The 23,421-nt window shown below is 39.7% G+C and overlaps 1 protein-coding gene across 1 annotated transcript in view; it reads right to left on the bottom strand.

Annotated features, from left to right (window-relative positions):
• Positions 1-4,677: 4,677 nt before the first annotated feature.
• The window catches only part of RAB2A (RAB2A, member RAS oncogene family), a 78,079-nt gene continuing 59,335 nt past the window's right edge, over positions 4,678-23,421 (bottom strand). The window contains exons 7-9 of the mRNA XM_080646195.1: positions 10,871-10,939; positions 5,466-8,888; positions 4,678-5,287 (exon numbers count right to left, since the gene is read on the bottom strand). Coding sequence (XP_080502321.1) covers positions 8,793-8,888; positions 10,871-10,939 — 165 coding nt within the window. The 3' untranslated portion in view covers positions 4,678-5,287; positions 5,466-8,792. The remainder of the gene's footprint in view (positions 5,288-5,465; positions 8,889-10,870; positions 10,940-23,421) is intronic.

The following is a 23,421-nucleotide window of genomic DNA, read 5'->3' as shown; positions in this document are numbered from 1 at the left end:
CCCCTGCCAGCACTTCTGTCTGGGAGAAATCTGCCCTTCCTGATTTCACCCTGGTGTTGGGCAATTTAGTTCCTCCCCGTATGTCCCTGGTGCCTTTGAGCTGCGTTCTCAGTGCTGGAGCTAAGAGGGATTGAATCTGAGTAAGTCCTTTAAGAGAAACTTCCTGGGACTCCAGCAGCCTGTCTCTCTCAGCCTCAATCCACACTGGTTTTTATGGCCAGAAGTTATGGGGACTTCTCTTCCTAGTGCTGGAACCCTGGGCTTGGGAGCCTGGTGTGGGCCTGGGCCCACTCCCTCCTCAGTGGGGACCTCTGCAGCGGAGATATCCCTCCTGATTTTATCTAGTCCAATCCACTGCTCCACCTCTCCTGCTAGTCTCAATATGGCTTTTTCTTTATATACTTCATTGTAGGACTTCTGTTCAGTTAGATAGCAGACAGTTCTGAATGATGGCTGTTCTGTAGTTTAGAAGTAATTTTGATGTGGTTGTGGGAGGATTCCAGGATGATATTTACCTACACTGCCATCTTGACTGGAACCACTAAAGCACCTTTAAGTGTTCAGGGCATCTGGATTTACGAAGAACTTAAAAACTCCAGAAAGAAATCAGAGACAAGCAGGAAACTGTGAGCTGATAACAGTCTCTATGATTTCATGCAAAGCATTTTAACCATTTCTCCATCAGTAAATTGGAATCCAAAAGATAAGTCCTTGGCAATAAAAATAAATAACCTTGGTGAAGGGATGCTGTGCCCTGCCTGCATCACAGTTGGCGTGGGCATCCCGAACTGGAGGACTCTCTCCTCTGACTCACATCCCCATTTGAGAAACCTGCTTTGTCCTTTCCCCAGGTCAGCCCTTGCTGTCTTCTAAAAGGTGCCCACAGCCCGCCCGGGGTGGCTCAGTGGTTGAGCATTGACATGGTTCGATTCTGGGTCAAGGCCTGGGTTGTGGGCTCGATCCCCAGTAGGGAACGTGCAGGAGGCAGCCAATCAATGATTCTCTCATCATTGATGTTTCCCTCTCTCTCTCTCTCTCTCCCCCTTCCTCTCTGAAATCAATAAAAAATACATTAAAAAATAAAATAAAAATAAAAGGTGCCCACGGACCTGAATGGGCTGTGAACTAAACATCTTGCTGCTCCAAGCATGTCTGAGGTCCAGCAGCTTCTTAGAACCGAAGACCTGGTTGGAAATGCAGAAGCCCAGGCTGTCCCCTGAGCTTTCGGAATCCAAATCTGTGCTTAACCAGATCCTTGGGGGGCTGAGGCCACATCACGGTGAGAAGCCAGGCCTAGAGCATAACTGAGTGGGGATGAACCCAGAGTGGCCACAGCTGCGGAATCGGGACCCCCTTTATGTCATGTATGTAATTTTAGCCTGTGTTTCTGGGGAATAGAAAGACTGGGGGTGGGGGGCGTGGATTAAAACGGAATCCTTATCTCACCGAGCTCGATCAACACATACCGCTCAATTTATGTTATCACCTTCAAGATAAAAAAAAAAATGGTGGTGGGTAAGAGTGCCACTCAGTGGGCCAGTATTACACTTAAAATAGTCATTTCTTAGGGCTGCTGTAATGAAGAAGTACAGACTAAGTGACCACAGAAATTTATTCTCTTGTTTTGGAGGCTAGAAGTCCAGAATCCAGGTGTAGGCAGGGCTACAGTACCTCTGAGACGCTTCCTTCCCTCCTCTTCCTGGCTCCTGGGGTTCCTGGCAGTCCCTGGCCGGCAGCTGCCGAGCTCCAGGCTCAGTCCTGGTTGGCACATGGCACTGTCCCTGGGTGTCTGCCTCCAAAACGCCGTTTTCTTTTTCCTTTGGGGAAACCAGTCATATTGGATTAAGTCCTCTCTCCTCCAACTCCAGTATGACCTCACCTGCAACGATGTTACTTCCAAATAAGGTCACATTCTGCTAGACCCCGGGATGCCGGAGGAGGAGGTCGGGGTCAGGGGAGGAGGGTAGGGCTGCAGGAAGGTCTCACAGGGTGTCTTTCCAACCAGACTTCAGGCTACCCTCCCCACTCCCTTTCATTTACATTCTGTGGCCCTGGAATCTGTGTTTGCAACAAGCCTGACGAGCTCCTGATGCACACACAGCCTCACTTGAAACCCACCTCGGTGGGCATCAGGAGCCCTTGGAGCCCCCATCCCTCCCAGCCTTCACCCACACCCTGCCTGAACCCCACATGTGCTTGTAGACAGACTATAGGGGGAGTGGGAAAACGAGTCCTGGAGGAAGCAGTTAGAGGAGTTTGTTGTTAGAGTACAGTGACAGGTGATAAGGGCCCTTAACGATGCCAGGAGACTTTTTTTTAATTTGTAAAGTTCATACACTAAGCTCAAGCGTTTAAAACTAGAGATGCTTCACCCTAGCTGTTTGGCTCAGTGGATAAAGTGTCAGCCTGCAGGGGGGTTGGGGGAGGTCCTGGGTTCAATGCCAGTCAAGGGCACATGCCCGGGTTGCAGGCTCAATCCCCACTAGGGGGCGTGCAGGAGGCAGCTGATCAATGATTCTCATCATTGATGTTTCTATCTCTCCCTCTCCCTTCCTCTTTGAAATCAATAAAAAACAAAACACAACAAACAAAAAACTAGAGATGCTTCATTCACTCATCAAATACTTGAGTGCCAAGTATATGCAAGACACTGTACTCAGAGCTTTGGGATTTGGGATATTGCTATTAATAAAAAAGGAAAAAATTTAAATAATGCCAGGAAATTAATATAAGATTGCAATTTAAAACTTATTTTGCCAATTATGGACATTTAAAAAATTGCCATTATAAAAGCAAGGACTTAGATTGTTTTATTTTAAATATATATTTATTTTTGGATAGGTAATACCAAAAGGTAGGAAGGATGACAGTGAAAAGCAAATGTCCCTCCCACAGAGGCAACCATTATTACTTGAGAAAAGCCATTTAGCACCGAAGAAGTAGGAAGAACATAATCTTAAAAAAAATAAAAAATTGCCCTGGCCAGTGTGGCTCAGTTGGTTGGGCATTGTCCCATGCACCAAAAAGTTACCGATTCAATTCCCAGTCAGGGCACATCCAGGTAGTGGGCTCAATCAGGGCATGATTAAATGTTTAAATGTTTCTCTCCTTCCTTCCTCTCACTCTCAAAAAAAAAAAAAAATCAATAAAAGTAACTTTTAAAAATTGATTGCTTTGAGGGGAAGGGGGGGGAGAGAGAGCGAGAGAGAGAGAGAGAGAGAGAGAGAGAGAGAGAGAGAGAGAGAGAGAGGGAGAGTTTTGTTGTTTCACTTAGGTGTTCATTGGTTGATTCTTGTATGTGCCCTGACTGGGGATTGAACCTGCAACCTTGGTGTATCAGGACAATGCTCTAACCAACTGAGCTACCCGGCCAGGGCCAACCAATAGACTTTATTTTTAAGAGCAATTTTAGGTTCATAGCAAAACAGGTTCCCATATACCCCATGCCCCCGTATTTGTTTTGTGATGCCATCATTTATGAAAATATAGTACACACTTAGGAAAAGACGCAGCGGAGGGCAGACTTTGTGGTTGTGTACCATGTTCTTGTACAGGCAGCTTCTGTGCAGCAACAGCTCATGGGGACTGGAATGTGGCTATTTTACTGCAAAAGTAATTGTCAACTAGCAGACTGCCATGGCTTTCTCCCTAGTGATTCCCTCACCCTCCAGCTAGTTGCCTTCACTCTTGTCCTCATGCTCTGTACTTCCTTAGCAATACTCATAAATGATCATAAATGATTTCAAGCCCAAAACACAACCCCTCATGGACAGCTTGCCCCTCTTTTTAATTGTTCCTGCTTTCTTACTTCCACAACAGGAGGGACACCATTCTTAGCATTTGTTATATCTTCACTTTCATTTTCATCATAAGATCACACTTTGTATACATTTGACATGTGCTTCAATTTTAAATGAGTTCTAAAAATCGTATCTTTAATGTCCTAGCCAGAAAGTCCTATGTGCAGCATCATTTCTCATGGAATCTCTATATACAAAAATTTCATATTCTGAATGTCATCCTGATGTATAAATTACTCTGAAGTAGGAAGATGTAAACATAGTATTTCTAGAGATTAATTTCGCTTCTCTCAGGATGAGCTAGCTCAAATGTGCTGAGCAGAAAGGTAGCTGTTACCCTTCCTTAAACTCACGGCTTCAACATGACCTTTCATGGAAGGTACAGACAACCTATTAAAAAAATGTCTTCATTCATAGACTAGAAGGGATATAGTCACTTTCTAGGGTGATTGTAACAAAGTGCCACAAACTGGGTGGCTTAAAACAACAGAAATTTATTCTTTCAGGTCTAGAGGCTGGAAGATTGAAGTCAAGATGTCAACAGGCCTGACTCCCTCTGAAACCTGTAGGGGAATATTTCCTAGCCTCATCCTCCCTCTGGTGGCTTGCTGGCAATCTTTGGTGTTCCTTGTTGAGGCTGCCTAATGTCAAGCTCTGACCTTGTCGTCACGTGGCCTCCCTGTGTGTCTGTCTTCACATGCTGTCTTCTTAGGACATCAATAGGACTTCATCTTAACTGATCACATCTGCAACCGTCCTATTTCCAAATAAAGACAAATTCTGAGGTCCTGGGGTTAGGACATCAGCATTTTTTTTTTCCCATGGGGAGGGAGACACAATTCAACCCCTATCAAGGGAATAAGGTAAACTTCACATATTTATTTTTTTAGTTTTTATTGATTTTTAGAGAGAAAAGAAAGGAGAAAAACATCGGTGAGAGAAACATCATTGATCGCCTGCCTCCTGCATGACCCCTACTGGGGATCGAGCCCACAACCCAGGATGGGAATCGAACTGGTGACTTATTGGTTCATGGGTCAACATTCAACCACACTGGCCAGGCCACACACTTAAGTTTTGAAGGCAACTCGTAAGGCAGCATTTTTGTTTAATGGAGACAAAATCGTATTTACAAGGCAGTGCATAAAGCACATGTGCATATATTATAAAGCAAATACCCATGTAACCCCCACTACTGCTACCAGAGAAGGCCCGGGTGCCCTTCCTTCATCAAAACCCTCCTCCAGATCCACCCAGCATCCCACATTGCATTTAGTCATCATGCCATCATGCCACCCTGTCTCCTCCAATGTGTTCCTCATTCTTTTTTAAATTTACTTGTTAATTTAGAGAGGGAGGTGGGAGAGAGAGACATCAGTTTGTTTTTCCACTTACTTATGCTTTCACTGGTTGATTCTTGCATGTGCCCCGAACAGAAATTGAACCTGCAACCTTAGTGTATTGGGACAATGCTCTAATCAACTGAGCTGCCCAGCCAGGGGAGTTCCCCATTTATAGCCTTGACATTTTTGGTGAGCACTGGCCACTTATTTTGCATGATGTTCAATATGGGGTTGTCTGAGGTTTCCTAATGATTAGTTGAGGCTATATATTTTGGCAAGAATTCCATAGGCCCTGGCCAGGCAGCTCAGTTGGTTGGAGCACTATGCTGTATACCAAGAGGTTGTGGGCTCTATTCTCAGTCAAGGGCACATACCTGGATTGCAGGTTTGGTCTTCAGTCAGGGCACCTATGCGGAGGCAACTGATTAAAAATCAATAAAAACATGTCTTCCGGTGAAAATATATTTTGGTATGTTTTAATTTGCATTCCTCCAAATATGTTTTTTAAAATATATATTTTATAGCTCTTTTTGGTGAATCTATCTTTTTCCATTTTTTTTCCATCAGGTGTTCAGTCCTTTGCCCTTAAATTTTTGAGTTGGCCTCATGATTTTGTAAAGCTAATGAACACTGAATATATACACTGGCACTTTAAAGTTTTCCATCATGACTTCAACTAAGTAGGTACCATTGTATATATATTATCTCATATATATATATCCCAATGCAATGCGAGATGCTCTCTTATAAGTTAGGAACTATTTTCATTTGAACACCCAAGCACATGTAAACTCTAAGGAACACAAGTAGATATGTTCGTTTGTCTATTTGTATAGTCAATTCTTATTATGAAACAGGGCTATCTTCTTTCATTATTAAGGTTTTCTGCTTATATTATTTTTTAGCTCATATAGTCTGCCCTATTCTGTCTGCCAACTTTATTACTGAGCTCAGATGAAGCTTCACTACCTATAAGAAAAATCAGTACTTAATATGTTCCAAAGCTAGACATAAATTATTTTTTGAGTAGACACATTTTGGTATCATTTACACTCCTACCCTATTGACTATTAGAAGATAAAGAAACGATTTTCCAGTTAACAGGGTATATTAAAAATTTAAAACAAAACCACACACACAAAAAATGTATTAAGATTCACTTTAGTTCCCATACACAAAGTGTGGCAAAAGTAGGTTTACAGTTGTATAGAAAATAACAATAAAATAATACAGGAATAACATGTCTCCCATAATCACAACTGGAAACCTACATTTGCTCCACCTTGTATTGTAGAATTATATGCTACTCTTCCAAAAGTCTGCTCTCCATTCAGTTGTCTTAAATTCAGAAGAGAAACAGTAACACTACTTTTCTGAAGATTACAATATTGGAATGTTACATGTTGAGACTTTAAAAGTTGTATTTATCTTTTTAGTGACTGACATAAAAACTAATCAAAGATTAAAGACTCAATTACAGTATTAAAGAGTCAATTACAGGTGCCACTATTACATTACTTATGATAGGGATGATAAAATGAGCAAAGAAAGCAGACAGTAACATTACTTTGTCAACTGATTAAGTAGATGAGATACAGAGAAAGTGGTAATGAACTAGAGGAGTCCACTCACTACTCACCCCTGCAGTCCAGGCTCGAGGCAGGTTAAGGTTGCTGTGGTAGGAGCTGTATTTGAGGGCTCTATCTTTTCTTAGGGTATTAAAGCACATGTGCTGTTTCTGTTTACTTAATCATTAGTTGCTCTTCTTATACTTGATTTATAAAAGAATTAGGCTAGACAGCATGGAAAAGAAACACATTAAACTTCTGGAAAACCTCACAGCAATTTAAAAATAATGTCCAAAGAATCATCCTCTTCTTGGTGTGGAGTGGAACAATTTCTAGTTGCCTTAACTTTTTCTACTCATCACTAGAGAGAGTGAATGGTACAATCAATGATTCTGGGTATGACCACTTTCAGGGAAAAATAGTTTGTAATAAAAATACTCAAGATACTCCATTTCCTCTCCCCTTTCCCCTGCCCTCCAGGAGCTGGTTAAAACAAAACTAAGATGGGTGACATCCCCTAAGAGTAATACTATAGCTTTAACAGGGCATTGCTGAACATTCAGGGAAGACCTAGAAAAAAGGTGAAATCATGAGCGAACTGAAGGTTTGTTTCATATTTAGAACTTATAAAGATTTCTTGTAGTTTAAATGTGCTTTTGTGCTGGTTGAGAAGAAAATATTGCTTACATCATCAATAACCAAAAGAATTTCAATATTGTGAAGAGTTTTATAACATTTTAGCAAATTTTTTAAAAAGGGCATTAAACATCTGACCCTTTAAAAAATATGCTTAGATACATGTAAAAGCTGTGGATGGACTAAAAAAATAGGTTTTTAAAAACTGATGTGGTCATAATAAAAAAAGAACACTTTTATACATAGGACTTTATTTTGCACTGCTATAACAATTTCATTATAGACTAGGGAAGAAAAGGGGGAAAAAAAGGATAAAACCATCACACTGAGTAAGTTACTAAAGCTTTTCTACTTTTTAACAGGATCTTCCATCTGGTAGATTTATTGTCATATCCCCTTCAAAACAGACAAGAATTACCATATTTAAAAGATTATAGATTATCACTGAAAGAAAAATTTTACACAGTCACTGTACATCAAGGTTGAAAAACTGTCCTGCATGGAAAATATACTTAGAAATCATGTGAATAAAAGAAAAGTTACTGTGTTTAAGGAAAAATAGAAGTCCTCATAATGTGCCACCTAAATGTGGACATTCATTCTTCTTGGAGTCGCTTAGGTGTATGAAGTTCTTGATTCTGCCCATTTCACTCATTATACTGTTTTTACCCAACAGCATTCATTAAGGCAAACAAATCCTTTTCTGAGGAGGTCTTAAAGAAATTGTGGACAAACAGCAAATTTTTGGCATTAAAACAGGTTAACACATACATAGCCTTTATAATGTACATTAAGCATATTTTTCTTGGACTAGTGACAAGAGAAGATGAACATGCTTGCTAATAATGGCAAAAAGTTTAAAATTCAGTGTCCAAGCAATTCCTAACAATGCTTTAAGCTCTAAACAGTTTAGAATTTATGCAAATGCATTAATGAATTCAAGCTTGGCAAATTACACCCAAGCAGGTTATTAAACTATATATACAGAAAGTAACTGATAAATATAGAATTAAAAGAATCCTTCTGTTTTTCCTTATAGCCTTGAAAGTTGACAAACTTTTTGAGGACAGTTCTATTAATATTAAACATTAGGTAACCACAGGTGTTGGGAAACCTAACTACACAAACTGATTTAAAATACTCAAGATGACTTTGTAGTGTTTAATACAATTCAGTTCGTAGGTAAGGGCACAAGACAACATTTAACAAAAATAATCACATCAATTGACCTAGAAATCAAATGCAAATAGTTATGAATACAATCTCCAAAATCTGTCTTTTTAAGTGAACATTAACCATTTATTCAAAGTTATACAAGAATTTGAAAGAGTAAAGTCTTCTGTGACATAAAGCCATTTCAAATAGTTTCATGTCGCAGCTGAGTAGGAGAGGGTGAAAGGAGCAGTGAGTAGCCCCATTTGGGCAGCGCGATGGTAAAAACAGACTCAACAGCAGCCTCCCCCAGCCTGCTGTCCTCCCTGATTGCCTGCAAGCGTGGCGTTGGTAGCAGCATGCTGAGGGCCAATTTTAATGCCATTTGCCTGAAATAAAAGACAAAGAATAATACATGTAACTGGAGCCAATAAAAATCCATTGCATTCTTAATGATACAATTTTACCAAACAACTCAGAAAAATATTAAGGAGATTTTTACAACAATTAAAACAATCTCTCTCAGGGGCTGTTTCTTCCTTTTAGGAACAATATTGTGGAAATATTTCTGAAAACAATTATTGCAAGTCATCTTTAAAAGATAAAACTATGTAAAGCCTATGCTGCTCTAATACAATGTCAAATCTTCTCTCTAGACAGCATTTCTCTTCCATGTTGAATCAGCTGTACAGGCTAAGGGCATAAGAGTGTTCTGTGTCATCAATAATTTCTATGATCCCCAAAGACATGGCAGCTTGCCAAGAACCCACACACAGAGCAGTTCTTTCATTCATCAAACTCACACTTATGTCTTAACCCTCACTCCCTCAAGTGGATTTTACCTAAAAATACAACACTTTGAGAAAAGTAATACAGTAGCTTCAGAAATTAAGCTCTTAAGGAAACTTTACGTCACAGTAAATCTCAGATTTATAGTGCTTGGCAGTTGTTCTGCAACAGTAGTAGCCTTGGGGTTTCTGGCACTAGCTCAGTATTGACAGCAGCTGATGTGGTTTCTTTTCGCTCTTTTGACTCCTCTTTAATAAAAAGCATGCCCTATGGCTCATTGGTTTTGCCCCCTCTGGGCTGGTAGCAACTTCTTGAGGAATCAAGGAGTCAGATTTGGCATTTGGCCAAATAAATCGCATGGCCTGTTGGCTCCTGACAGCACGTTACAATCAAAACTGCACCAGGCACAGTGCAGCAGTCAGCTACTATATGAAACCAGACAGAAACAATGAACGTGCACTTTTACAGAGAGACTCAATTACTGTTCAATTTATATGGCATTAGTCTCTGAATGGTGTCGCCTTTAAATTAACACAAGATCTACTGCCATATAAACCTAGAAGATAGGATTTAGAAACCATAATACTCCAAATTAAAACAAATGAGAAAATCAAGTACTTTTTAGAAACTTGAGGCAAACTGTTTGGTTTCAGCAAAGAATACTGAGGCAAATAATAAAGAGCCTCATTTAAGTATAGGCCAAGAGACACACATATGCAATGGTTTTCTAATATAGTGCTTTCCTAACTGTAACTGGGTGAGGAATAAGAGTTTTGCTCTTGGAAGCAAAAAGGCTTACTATAGAATGGAAAATATGCTTATGTAACAGTAAATAATATGCTGTAGCCATAAAGTGGGGATTTAGGTCAAAATGAAGACCTTTAGTAAACACTATGAATTACATGCTTCATAGCTTTACATTTTATCCTAATCATGTTGATCAAAATGGGCTCAAAATAATTTTATAAAAAACAAACACAAAACCCAAAGAAAAGCGAACCACTGCCAATGGCCAATTACATATATTAATTTAGTTTCCTGAAAATATGCTATGCTATACTAAAAATAATTTCCAAATTAGGTATTTCCCACTTTCATATCAGACAACAGGGAGAGCATCATCTTGCATTAGTGACATAGTACATGCATTTACACAACTAGAAAATTATTCCCCAAAGCAGATGACACCATATGGACATGTGGATGAAAGTGGATTTTCTTCTCTCTTTGGAGGATTTATATTATTTTGCATTGCTTACAACAAATGGATAGGGTCACTGACTTTAATCCATTTTCACAGATAGTGTAACATGTAACTATTTTACAATATCCAACAATTTTAAGTTATATGATTATAAACTAATGTATTAAATGACAACACACATCCATTTTAGGAATTAAAGAATATAAAATCATGAATCCAAGTAGTAATTAAAATTCAGTTTTAAATTAATTAAAGTATATGATTATCTAACCACTATGCTGTACACCTGAAATACAATCAGTAAATGTAAACTATACTAAAAAAAACAAAAACACATACAAATAAATACATTAGCCAATAATTTTTATGTGTATATACCTCATTATTAATGTCAAAGACTCCTTCTTGGATTTTTTCATAAATTTCTTTTGCTGTATTAATAAATGCCTGAAATATAAGGTAGAAATATTGGTTCAAATTATTTAAAACCACATAGAAAAAGGTTATTATATAAAAACTATATAGAATATCATAAAGTTCAACATAAGAAAATCAACCAATTAGTCAAAGGACAAAAATCACATAATAATGTCAATAGATGCAGAAGCATTTGACAAAATCCAACAATCTTTCATGGTAAAGGCACTCAACAAAGTAGGTCTAGGAGGGAAATTACTTAACTTGATAAACAGCATCTAAGAAAAACTGATAACTAACATTGTATCCAGTGGAGAAGGCTGAAAGCTTTCTCCCTAAGATCAAGAACAGAGCAAGAGCCCAGCCAGCGTGGCTTAGTGCTTGAATGTTGACCTATGAACCAGGAGGTCACGGTTCGATTCCTGGTCAGGGCACATGCCCGGGTTGCGGGCTCAATTCCCAGTTAGGAGGCATGCAGGAGGAAGCCAATCAATGATTCTCTCATCATTGATGTTTCTATCTCTCTCTCCCTCTCCCTTTCTGAAATCAATAAAAACATATTTAAAAAAAAAGAACAGAGCAAAAACATATATGAATGTTCATTAGTATTATTAGCAGCAACAGCGAAAAGGTAAAAACACCACAAATGTTCATCGACTGATGAATGAAGCCCAAAATGTGGTATAGCCATATAATGGAATTTTATTCAGCCATAAAAAAATGAAGTACTGCTCCATGCTAAATATGGATGAAACTTAAAAACATTATGCCAAGTAAAAGAAGCCAGACATAAAAGACCATATTTAATTTGATTCCATATATATGAAATGTTCAAAGAGGTCAATCTGTAGAGAGAGAAAGTAGATTATTGGTTGTTAGGGGTTAAGAGAAGGGGGGAATGGAGAACAACTGCTAATGAATATGGGGTTCAGGTTAGGGTGATGAAACTGTTCCAAAAATTAGTGGTGATGGTTGCGTAACTTTGTGAATATGCTAAAATCCACTGAATTGTACCCTTTAACAGCACACAGGAGAAAAACATGTCAACTATATAAGCTGCATTGACATCCATGTTGAAACTAGCTTACTTCTGGAGGTTACTGTTCCACACAAAGTCCTCTTGGCCAGGACAATGTATCCTATATAATAAAGAGGTAATATGCAAATTGATCATCACTCCAACACACAAGATGGCCACCCCCATGTGTTCAAAGATGGCCAGCAGGGGAGGGCATTTGGGAGAAACCAGGCCTGCAGGGGAGGGCAGTTGGTGGTGACCAGGCCTGCAGAGGAGGGAAGTTGGCGGGGGTGGGAGGGAACCAGGCCAGCAGGGGAGGGCAGTTAGGGGCGACCAGGCTGGCAAGAGAGGGCAGTTAGGGGTGACCAGGCCAGCAGGGGAGGGCAGTTGGGGTGACCAGGCCTACAGGGGAGGGCAGTTAGGGGTGACCAGGCCTGCAGTGGAGGGAAGTTAGGGGTGACCAGGCCGACAGGGGAGGGCAGTTAGGGGCGACCAGGCTGGCAGGGGAGGACAGTTAGGTGGTGATCAGGCTGGCAGGCAGAAGCGGTTAGGGGCAATCAGGCAGGCGAGCGGTTGGGAGCCAGAAGTCCTGGATTGTGAGAGGGATCCCAATTGGAGAGGGTGCAGGCTGGGCTGAGGGACACCCCCCCCACTGCCGTGCACAAATTTTGTGCACTGGGCCTCTAGTTATTTAATATTCAGTTAGAGACAGAAAAATCAAGGATTTTATCATACAGAGATGAAAAGGCAGCTCATGCCATGTTGAATAAAGTTTCACCCTTTTTTCATACAGCACACTACTAAATATCAACATTAATCCACAAACATTCTATAGTTATGCAAAATATTAAAACATTTTATGCAAGCATTGCCAATGCTATGTAATAAGGTGTTTCTAAATTATCAGATTTGAGAGATCACAAAAAATAGTATTGACAGGTCCTCTTTAGCATTCTATAAAAATTCATAAAGATATCTTTTCTTTACTACCACTGAGACAGACTTAATTCAAAATTTGAAAAGTAAACAGCGTTCATAGAGAGGAACAAATCACACCTTTCGTCTTTTCTACACTGGAAATATCTGACTGCTGAGCTTGCCACCAGAGCTTTTGTTTCCTAATTAACAGGACTGATATGTTTTCACCTTTAAAGGCCTTACAGCTCCCCAGAGTAATCAATCTACTGCAGCTCAATTACTGCACCAAGAACACACCAGTCAGGGAAGGAGACATGAATGACTGCGGCAGGAGCAGAGAGATATGAATATGCATAAACTCTAAGTGGCTGATCGAATCATCAGAGAGGGTCATGAGAATTTGCAGCAAAATAATGAGAAGAATTAATCACTGCAGATTCGTAAGGCACTTGGGAAGTGAGTGCACCTTTCATGTGTGTGCTGGAGTTAAAGGGAAGGAGAAACGGGCTTTCAGCCAGCTGTGAATTGATTTACATTCCTCAAAATTGAAGTTATCCTGATAAATCAGGAAAAATTTAACTTTATTTCCAATAACATGGCAATTATGGTGATGGCCTCAGAAACCAGTCTGACTAAATACTGAAGTCAACAGATTCATAAATTCACAGGGCTGGAATTCCTTATAGGGGCACCCATATGTGTACATTTCACTAGAATGTTACACAGAGCTACAAGGTTCTATAAGTGAGTTACAACTTCATATAAACACTTAAGTTATAAAAGTCAATATTAAATGTGCAATTTTGACTTTTTGCTAAGGAGTTGATGAATCACTTTAAAAACTGCCTTAATAAAAAATAAAAAATAAAACCTGCCTTAAGAAAGCTACGCTACATAAAATTTCCTAATCACTACTAATTCTATTGCCTAAATAGTACTTATTATAGATCAGATACTAGATAAGTGGATTGTTTAACTACATCATAGTGAAAAATATTATTATTATTAAAAATATTTAATATTATTAAGTGATTAATTACTGATCAATTTTAATGAGTCCTCAGAGTTTAAAACCCAATGTGACAAATGTACACATTAGTGTACCTGTTTTAAAAATGTGCGGCTATAAACGGAAATTATCCAGTTCCTAAATACAATGAACATTAAGGCTTAATAGAGCTCAAATGAAACTTTTAAGATAAGAGTCTTAGGTGTCACAGACAATATCTGTCCACTAAAACTGCAAAGCATCTCAAGAACTTGGAAAGACAAGAGATACATAATTATTGCAATAAATGGCCAACATTTTAATTTCTCATTTCACTCTGTTCACTAAAAATCAAGCCTCATATATATTTTTCAAGGTAGAAATGTAACATTCTGAAATATCTCTAGAACACGGGAAAAAAATGAGGAAATTAGCAACAAGTTAAATAGAAACTACAAAGGCTTTACTTTAAAAGCTCATGCTTTTAATAAGATAGCCTTAACTTAAAATTCCTTCCAATTTTAGAATTTTAACCAGTTTTACCTTTTCTATTTCCCAGGCTATAGAAGCAAATTCTGAGGCAGGGGGGAGGAGAAATAAAGAGAGCAGGCATGAGGGGTGTGTCTGTGCACCTTTTAAGTGGGGATGAGCATGTGTAGCATTAGGGGAAGGGAGACTGGGGGGACTTGCACTCAACAGCAGCTGTGGCAACAACAGACTTGTGCAGATAGCTCCTGACGGCAGAGTCCAAGTCATCCCAGAGAGGGAGGTTCAGTATTTCCCGTTTAACATAAAAAATAGAAAATATGTTTTTGAGAACTTTTATCATTATTCTTACAAGTTTGATGTATACAAGGGTAAGAGTAAAAATCTATGTGGAACACTTATTTCCTTAATATCAGAAAAATGAGCAAGCTGATGGCATACCTACAGAAAAATTTTAACATTAGTTAACACAATATTTGTGAAACATGACATCTTAAAGATTACAGGTTTTGTGACACATAAGTTAGAACTGTAAGAATATTATGTTCATATATACTTCACATTTCACATATAGTCAATCCAAATATTAATAGGTTATGGAATAGGAAACAATATTTGCTGAGAAACTCATGTCAAAGGATTGCATTATCAACCCTGTGAAACAAACAATATCTAGGCAGATCCATGATTATGAAGTATAAACAGATTTCCTTGCAGCCAACTTAATTTGGCGAGCCTCCTGCTCTCCCACGCAGTGCTCCACTTCAGTATCAGGAGTCTGACTCTCTTCATTTTACCATTAGCTCTCCCCCTTTGCCCTACTTTGATTAATTGCCATGTTCAGTCCTTTACCTTCATTAGCCATTAATTGCCTTCCACCTCATACACTAATCTTTCAACCCTTGGCAGTAGTTATCTGAATGGTCCTGATAATATCTAAACTTACCACATCACGGGCGGATCACGAGCATTCTCGTGTTTTCATATTACACAGTGTTTTACATAAATGTTAAAGGCACGCCTTAAAATTAAATACCCATTGTATTTTGAAGTTATTTATTACATGTTTTTGCAAGCTAATATCTTTTTAAAGTACGATACTTTGTAAAACGTTTTTTGCACTTGTTCAATAGAAACTTAACTGGCCACTGGGTAAAGCTAACAATAAAACTACTGGTGTGCAATGTGTTAAGTAAATTTTCAGGGACTTTTATAGCACAAATCAAAGTAAATGTAAGGCAAAACTATAAATGCATTATGATTCAAATACATATTCAGCAAACACTAACACCCTACCTTTATCATTTGTCATTTACCCAAGGGCATCTATTAAATTGTTACCACAGGTCAACACTTCTCTAGGCACTATGGAAGATATAGGAAGAGGATGTAGTTCCTATTGTTGCTGAAATAAACTATTTAGTTGGGAGAATCTAAGCACAGGGCTGAACTCTGTTGAAGATGCAGGAAAAATAAACATTCTGTGCTGAGTGGCATAGGGAGAACATGTGCAGGGCAGGACTGAAGCAGGTTTGGCTACAGGCCGTGCACAATGTGCTAAGAGGGCCTTCACAGCTGATGAGAGAGAATAGAGGCAAAACTGTATTTTTATTATGGTTTAACAGTTTTAAAGGCAAAACACTGAAAATAAATTCTCTACAACAGAGTAACACAAATTATTTCCTTATGTAACATGCTGCCACCTGGTGGAAATATAAAAATTACAGTGCCTGTTAGGTAAGAATTCAAAATAAATCGAAGTACCTTAGTTTTATTTAAGTATCTTGAACAAATGCTAGAGACAAAGTACCCTGTAAAATAAGCGACTCTTTAGTACTCTGTAAAATAAGCGACTCTTTAGATAACTAAAATGCTGTTTACTTTTCTTCTCAATTGCTAACAATGCTATGTATGTTACAGGTGTCCATTTGCCGAAGCTAATAATAACCAGTATTTACTAAGTACTTACTATAGGCCAGTCACTATTCTAAATGATTTACATAGGTGTCGATTACTTCTGAAAAAAAAAAAAAAAGTCAAGGAATGTATAAAAATAAGGAAATTAATTTTCTCTCATTTGCTTTCAAGAAAATCTGGTTGTACCCTAGCTGGTTTGGCTCAGTGGATAGAGCGTGGGCCTGAAGACTGAAGGGTCCCGGGTTCAATTCCAGTCAAGGGCACATGCCCAAGTTGTGGGCTGGGTCCTCAGGAGAGGGTGTGCAGGAGGCAGCCAATCAATGATTCTCTCTCATCATTGATGTTTCAATCTGTCTTCCTCTCCCTTCCTTTCTGAAATCAATAAAAATATATTAAAAAAGAAAATCTGTTTGTGGGATGAAGGTATTTATACCTACTATAAGATTAGCAGAATGGTTAAGGGTGGGGCTCTAGAACCAGACTGTGTAGGTTCAAACCTCGTGTGTTGCTTTGGACTCACTGCTTAACCTTTCTGTAAACAGGATAATAATGGTACCTCCTTCATATTAATTGTTGGGAGGATGAATGTAACACATTCATGACTATAACACAATGAAAACAGTGCTTGCCATGTAGCACTTGATGCACGCTAGCTTTTCTCATCCAAATATTTGAGTGTGGTGACATGTGGGGAATGATAGGAGAAGAGGACACAGGTACTAGATGTGAATGTGCCCTGAAACACTGTAGACTAAAGGAGAGAAACAGTGATCAACGCTCTTCAGTGAACTGAAAGTAGTTCTTGATTAAATAAAGCTAAACACTTAAAGAGTAAATTAGCAACATGTAATGTGAGCCCTAAAGAATAAAATATATTGAAATCAGACTTAAAGATAGGAAAGTTTTGGGAAAAGAACATTAGACTAGAATTCAAGATTGTGCAGTTTAAATACAAAACTCCTTCAAATTCTGCGACTTTAAAATGTTCTGATTTTATTTGATTTAGCTTCTTCAGTGGGAGAGGACTCATACATACATCATCCAATATAGTAGCTTTCAAGGAAATCCTGCAAGGGCCACTCTTGGGGATGAGCGTAGGAAGTAGGTAGTGCCCAGTGAAGGAAGACCATTTTCTCATCTCCCCCCCATTTCCCACAGCATCCCACCCCCAATTCCAAAGCAAACACAGTCTACTTTTATTTCTTTCATACTGAGTTTCTTGTGTTCCATTAAAAGAAAGAGGACCACTGCTATATTTGGTTTAAAAAGCACACGTCTCACATCCTTTAAAAAGCTTCTAGTTAAAAATTATTTTGGATTTCTAGGATTATTTTGATAAGTACTTAATATTTGTGATTATTTGCATCCTTTGTGTCCTTCCTTCCCTTTACAAAAACTAACAGCACCAGTAAATATTTATTAACGATGACAGGAGGTGGCCTAAACAAATCTTGACCAATTTTACCAGGAAAATAAAGGCGGGAAGGAACTGGAATAATTAGGTTAGAAGGGGTTGGGGATTATAGTATTTAAGAATTTCCTGTTCCTATTTTCTGTCAGAGACAACACACAAATATGTTTAATTCCTTAGTAATTTATTTCTTCCATTAAACAAGCATTTACTGAGTACTTGATTAGTACCAAGCATCGAGCGTACTCGTAAATTATGAGTATCTTTAACCTGAAGGGTATAGTACAGGATAGATGTAATTCAAAACTGAAACATAGCGTGGAAACTTCCACAATCGGGAAAATGTGGCAAGAACAGCTGATGGTAAACACTGTCAAGAGAAAAAAAAAATGTGAGTGAAGGCCTGAGCAATAAGCAAGCTCCTATTCATTTATTAGGAAAACTGAGGGGAGGAAAGAGCATTCTGGACAGAGGGGAGGATTTTAAGCTCAGTGGGAAGCTGAGGTCAGACAGACATGTCAAGAAGTGGCCCACTAGACATTAAGGAACCCTGAAAAGGTAGGAAACAGGTGGGATACAATATGAGAGGATAGTTTAGCAGGGGTGGGGAATGTCCAACCCATGGGCTGTATAAGGCCCTAAAACATTTGGTCTGGCCCTGCCAAGGCATTAGGAATTAATGAAATGTTTGAACAAATATAGCAGGGTAATTTAAAAAAACACACACCATTTTAATTGATTTGAGAGAGAGGAAGGAAGAGGGAGAAATAGAAACATCAATGATGAGAGAGAATCACTAATCGGCTGCCTCCTACACGCCTCCTACTGGGGATCAAGCCCCCAACATGGGCATGTGCCCTTGACCAGAATCGAAACCGGGAACCTTTAGTCCACAGGCCGAGGCTCTATCCACTGAGCCAAACTGGCTAGGGCCTAGCAGGTTAATTTTTAGGTTGATAATTTTGTATGGCCCACGAACGATATTATAAATATCCAAATGGCCCTTGATAGAAAAAGGCTCCCCACCCCTGGTTTAAAGGATGAATTATAAGGAGGTAAAATTGGCAAGAGGGAGAGCAGTAAGGAGTCACTTAGTATCTACTTTGGAGAAATTAGCAGGACTTCTTAAGTAGGGTAAGAATGGTAAGGTGTTTAAGGAGGACTCCACTTTTAGCTTAAGTGATTAAGATGGAAGGGTATGCCGTGAATTGAGATAAATAAAAAAGGAAGAAAATCAGGTTTCAAGGATGGAATGAATAGTTATTTTATACATGGAGTTCTAATGCTTATGTCATATACAGGCGGGAAAATCTTGGTAGCTGGTGATTTATATATAAACTGTGAGCCTATGAATATACACTACAGATCAATGTGCGAGTGTGTAAGTGTGTGATCTGCATACATCAGCATGATTTTCTTCAGTAAAGTTTAGCTATCCTGGTTTAAAAGTACAGAAGATGAATGTAACTTTCTTTAGTGTGCTCTGGATCATCCTTAAAGTTCTCTAAAGTGATTGCTAAATAAGGATAGAGAAGCTGATGCTAGTTAGCAAAATCTTCCAATTTGTGCAAGAGAGTAGTAAATATTTATTAAACTAAACTCTCCTCAAGCCTGATACAGAGTCAGGTCAGATTTCCACTGGAAAGTCCTGACAACACAGCCCAAGTTAAGTAGGATGTGTTCTCAATCCAATTAAGTCTGTGGATTTTCAAGTACAGGAACAGGACACAAGTCTTAGCAAGAGACCTTGAAATTGCTCTTCTTCGTTACTGAAGTCTTACCAGGTCATGTGTTTCCCCCTGACATAGAAATCCACCTATCTGATGTCAGTTTATGGACTGGCAGGCTTCTGCAATCTGTTTCAGGATTAGCTGGCTGGATTTTCATCTTAGCTCTATCTTTAGTACTTTAACAACTAAGCCAAGAATTTCTAGCACTGATTTTTCAACAGTTTTAAGATATTTTTAATTACCAGACTTTTGCCTCAATTTTCCACACACACACACACCACACACATACGCTGTCATAGAGGGCTAAGATAAATTCATTCATGCTCAGGATGATAAATGAATGAATGCAGAGAAAAGAGCATATAAATCCTGACTGTGTGCTTGTGTGTGGTGGTGTAGGGAACAGGGAAGTGACGCTATGTATCATTCCCAGAGGAGGCTCAAACTTGACTATATCTTTGAAGGGTCAAGCAGGAAAGAAGGGCATTTCAAGTACAGAGAACACTTTCTGTGGAGGGTCAAGAGCACTACCCAGCTGCTGGCTCTTAGTTTAATATGGAGAACACACTGTGGGGAGTTGGCAGAAAAAGAGACTTGTATTATAAGCAAACGAGTTTGATTCTGAAGCTGTGGGGAACCACCAACATGATTTAATAAAATTGGGGTGTGACATTCAATTTTCATTTTTAGAAAGATCTCACAGGCAACAGTGTAGAGCAAGCACGTCAAACTCAAAGGCTAACACAGGCCAAATAAATGAGGCATGTGCCCTGCGGGCTGTGAATTTGACATGCAAGGTGTAGAGCAGTGGTCGGCAAACCACGGCTCGCGAGCCACATGCAGCTTGCGAGCCGCGGTTTGCCGCTCTGTTGACTAATGAGTTTGCCGACCACTGGACAAGACTAAATGTTACCGTGTACTTGGAAGCTGTGAGGATTAGGCAATTGTGGCATATTGTGTGCAAAGAGGTAAAGGGTAGTATGTGACAGTGGTCGGCAAACTCGTTAGTCAACGGAGTGGCAAACTGCGGCTCGCAAGCCGCTGTTTGCCGACCACTGGAGGATTGAAAAAAATAAAGACAGGGAGTCCAAATAGGAGGCTATGAAGGAAGGACAACTTGGAGAGATACTGGACAGGTAGAAATAACAAGACACAAGTGGAAAATGATACGTGGTGACTGAATAAATGACTGTAAAGTGGTTGGAGAAAGGGACTGCTCTAGGATGTAGGAGACTGAAGATCTGCAGGAGAGAAGGGTTATCAGTTCAGTCTGCGTGTGGTAAACTGGGAAGGACTAAGAGCCACTCGTGCAGAGATGTCCAGAGAGCAGTGGTCAATGTGGAGCTGAACACACACCCCAAGAAGGGTATCTGAAATCATGGATCTAGGTGACATTTCAACACGAAAGAAAAGCTGGAAAAGGGTCTGGGAAGGCTAGAAAGGCACAAAGAGGAGAAAATGGTATTGGAGCTAAGGAAAAAGAAGTTTATATAAGAGAAGTCAAAAACCCCCCAAGGGATTAAAGTAAGAACAGAAAAGCATTTGTTAGGTGAGGCAATTAGGAGTTCCAGTGTGACCTTGGACATGCATGGTAGAGGAAGTCACTGAGATGTGAAGAAGAATGAGGAAATGGATATGGGTCTTACTACAAGTTAGAAGAGAACATATCCAGAACTGAAAATGACAGATTTTTATTTTTAAGATAGTTGAATGTGATTATGTAACTATACGCTGAGAGCCAAGAATAGGTAGAGAAAGAGAGGATGAAGATGATGAGACATTTTGAAGGAATGTCTCTGAGGAGATGGGAAAGGACTCTGCCAGATTCCTCAGTTTCCATACTCCTCAGAGTGAATCCATGATCAGCAGCATCAACATCACTTGAGAACTGGATCCAAAAGCAGACTTTCAGGCCCCAGACCTACTGAATCATAATCTGCATTTTAACAGGATTCCTAGGTGACTTGAATGCATATTAATGTTTGAGAAGGACTGCTCCAAATACAACTTATTTGGGAAAAAATGTTTTTGCAATATAGTTTGAGCTTCAAAATCGTGTCCACATCCTCCACTGCAATCTGTATGTTACCATGAAGAGAATAAGCAAAATAAAAGAGACACTAATCCCTTAGACGTTGTGTGTCCCCACCCCTAATTTCATTTTTTTTTTGGGGGGGAGAGGGGAATGGCTAAATCACACTTGGAAATCTCTGGGTTACATAAAAGTCAACAAGTTTCTCAACAGTGGGTTTCAAAAACTAATATACTGTGTAAATCCTGTTTTATACTTTTTAAAAAAGGGGGAGGGTATATCCAGCTCCTTCTGAACTGGTTTGACGATGTAGAAGTGATCATTTTAATGAACACTCCTCAAAGAAGGAGAGAATAACCTCAGTCCTGCTTTTCTCCACTGTGTAACACAACATAAAGGGGAATGGATAGGGAACCGAAACTCCTGGGGTTGAGTCCTCCAGAGAAAATGGAGATGATGGACGTAAAAGAACTTTGACAATGTGCCGTACAAATATACAACAGCATTATTATTTCAGCTACTTGACATGTTTCAATCATTTGAAAACACTTCTGAAAAAAATTTTCCTCTCTTCTAAAAGCTGATAACAGCGTGTGCAATACACATCACTGGAGTCCAGGGACAGGAGAAGGAGCTCGTCATCTTCATACCACCTCCTCAGTCTGTCACAGGAGAAACCATAGGGTCAGATCTCCCTGGAACCCTGCAGAGCAGGACACTAAACAAAGTTGTGGTTCTGGAATGAACTGCCAGGGGGTGAGGAGCTGTGAACCTGATGGGAAGCCAGGGCAGTTACCAGCAGACATGATATCTTGATGTCCTCAATATTGCTGGTCACACAGTCGATTCTTATTTGCTAATCAGCAAAACCTTTAGTAAAATGGAGTTCAAAATATTTTTTTTCAACCAGAGGTAAAGAGCCGAAACCTCATTTTCCTAATATAAAAAGTGATGACACTATAAATGTTCTGCACATTCAGCATAAATCTTAGTTGAGTAAGTGGTAGGCAACTAAATAAAGGGTTTCCCCCCACATGTTATGCACTCAAATGTGTATAGCATCCAAATATTGTTTGAAAAATCCGAAGTAATGGAAATTGAAAATGTAAACAGTTCTGATCTATTACTATGGGAATACCATATAGACAAGAATATTTGGTCAAAATTGGCTTTTTAATTTCATTGACATTTAGGAGATGAACTCTAGGGTGTACTTCTATCACATTTATGAGTATACTCGGGGCCCGGTGCACGAAATTCGTGCATGGGGGTGTGTGTCCCTTAGCCCAGCCTGCACCCTCTCCAATCTGGGATCCCTTCTCGCAATCCAGGACTGCTGGCTCCCAACTGCTCGCCTACCTGCCTTCCTGTTTGCCCCTAACCACTTCTGATCAGGCCCGGAGATAGGCCCGGAGATGTTGACTGACATAGTGACCGACCAATCAGAATCAAATCTGGGTGAACTGCGAGGAGCCAATGGCTGCCTAGGAAGCGGAGCTTTTGACGCTGACTAGTATAGAAACTGACCAGTCAGAACCTACTCTGGGTGAACTGCAAAGGCAGAACCTAAGGTTGGGGCTGAGGAGGGGTTTTAAGGGCAACAGCTGTTTGGTGTAAGGTGTAAGAAAGTGAATCAATTTTTTAATGACCCGTTTGGCAGTATAGTGCATATGGCTGGCTATCAGTCCAGATATATGGATTATATGTTTTTGTGTGCCAAGAGCATCTCCTCCTGCTGCAAAAAGCTCCCCTCCCCATTTAAGCAATCCTATCCTATCTAATAAAAGAGTAATAATGCAAATTGACCGTCACTCCAACACACAAGATGGCTGCCCCCATGTGGACACAAGATGGCCACCACAAGATGGCCAGCAGGGGAGGGAAGTTGGGAGGGACCAGGCCTGCAAGGGAGGGCAGTTGTGGGCGACCAGGCCAGCAGGGGAGGGCAGTTGGGAGGGACCAGGCCTGCAAGGGAGGGCAGTTGGGAGGGACCAGGCCTGCAGAGGGAAGTT

This window comes from Plecotus auritus (genome assembly GCF_963455305.1).
Source record: "Plecotus auritus genome assembly, chromosome: 11".
NCBI lineage: Eukaryota > Metazoa > Chordata > Mammalia > Chiroptera > Vespertilionidae > Plecotus > Plecotus auritus.
This window is presented reverse-complemented; position numbering and strand designations above follow the sequence as displayed.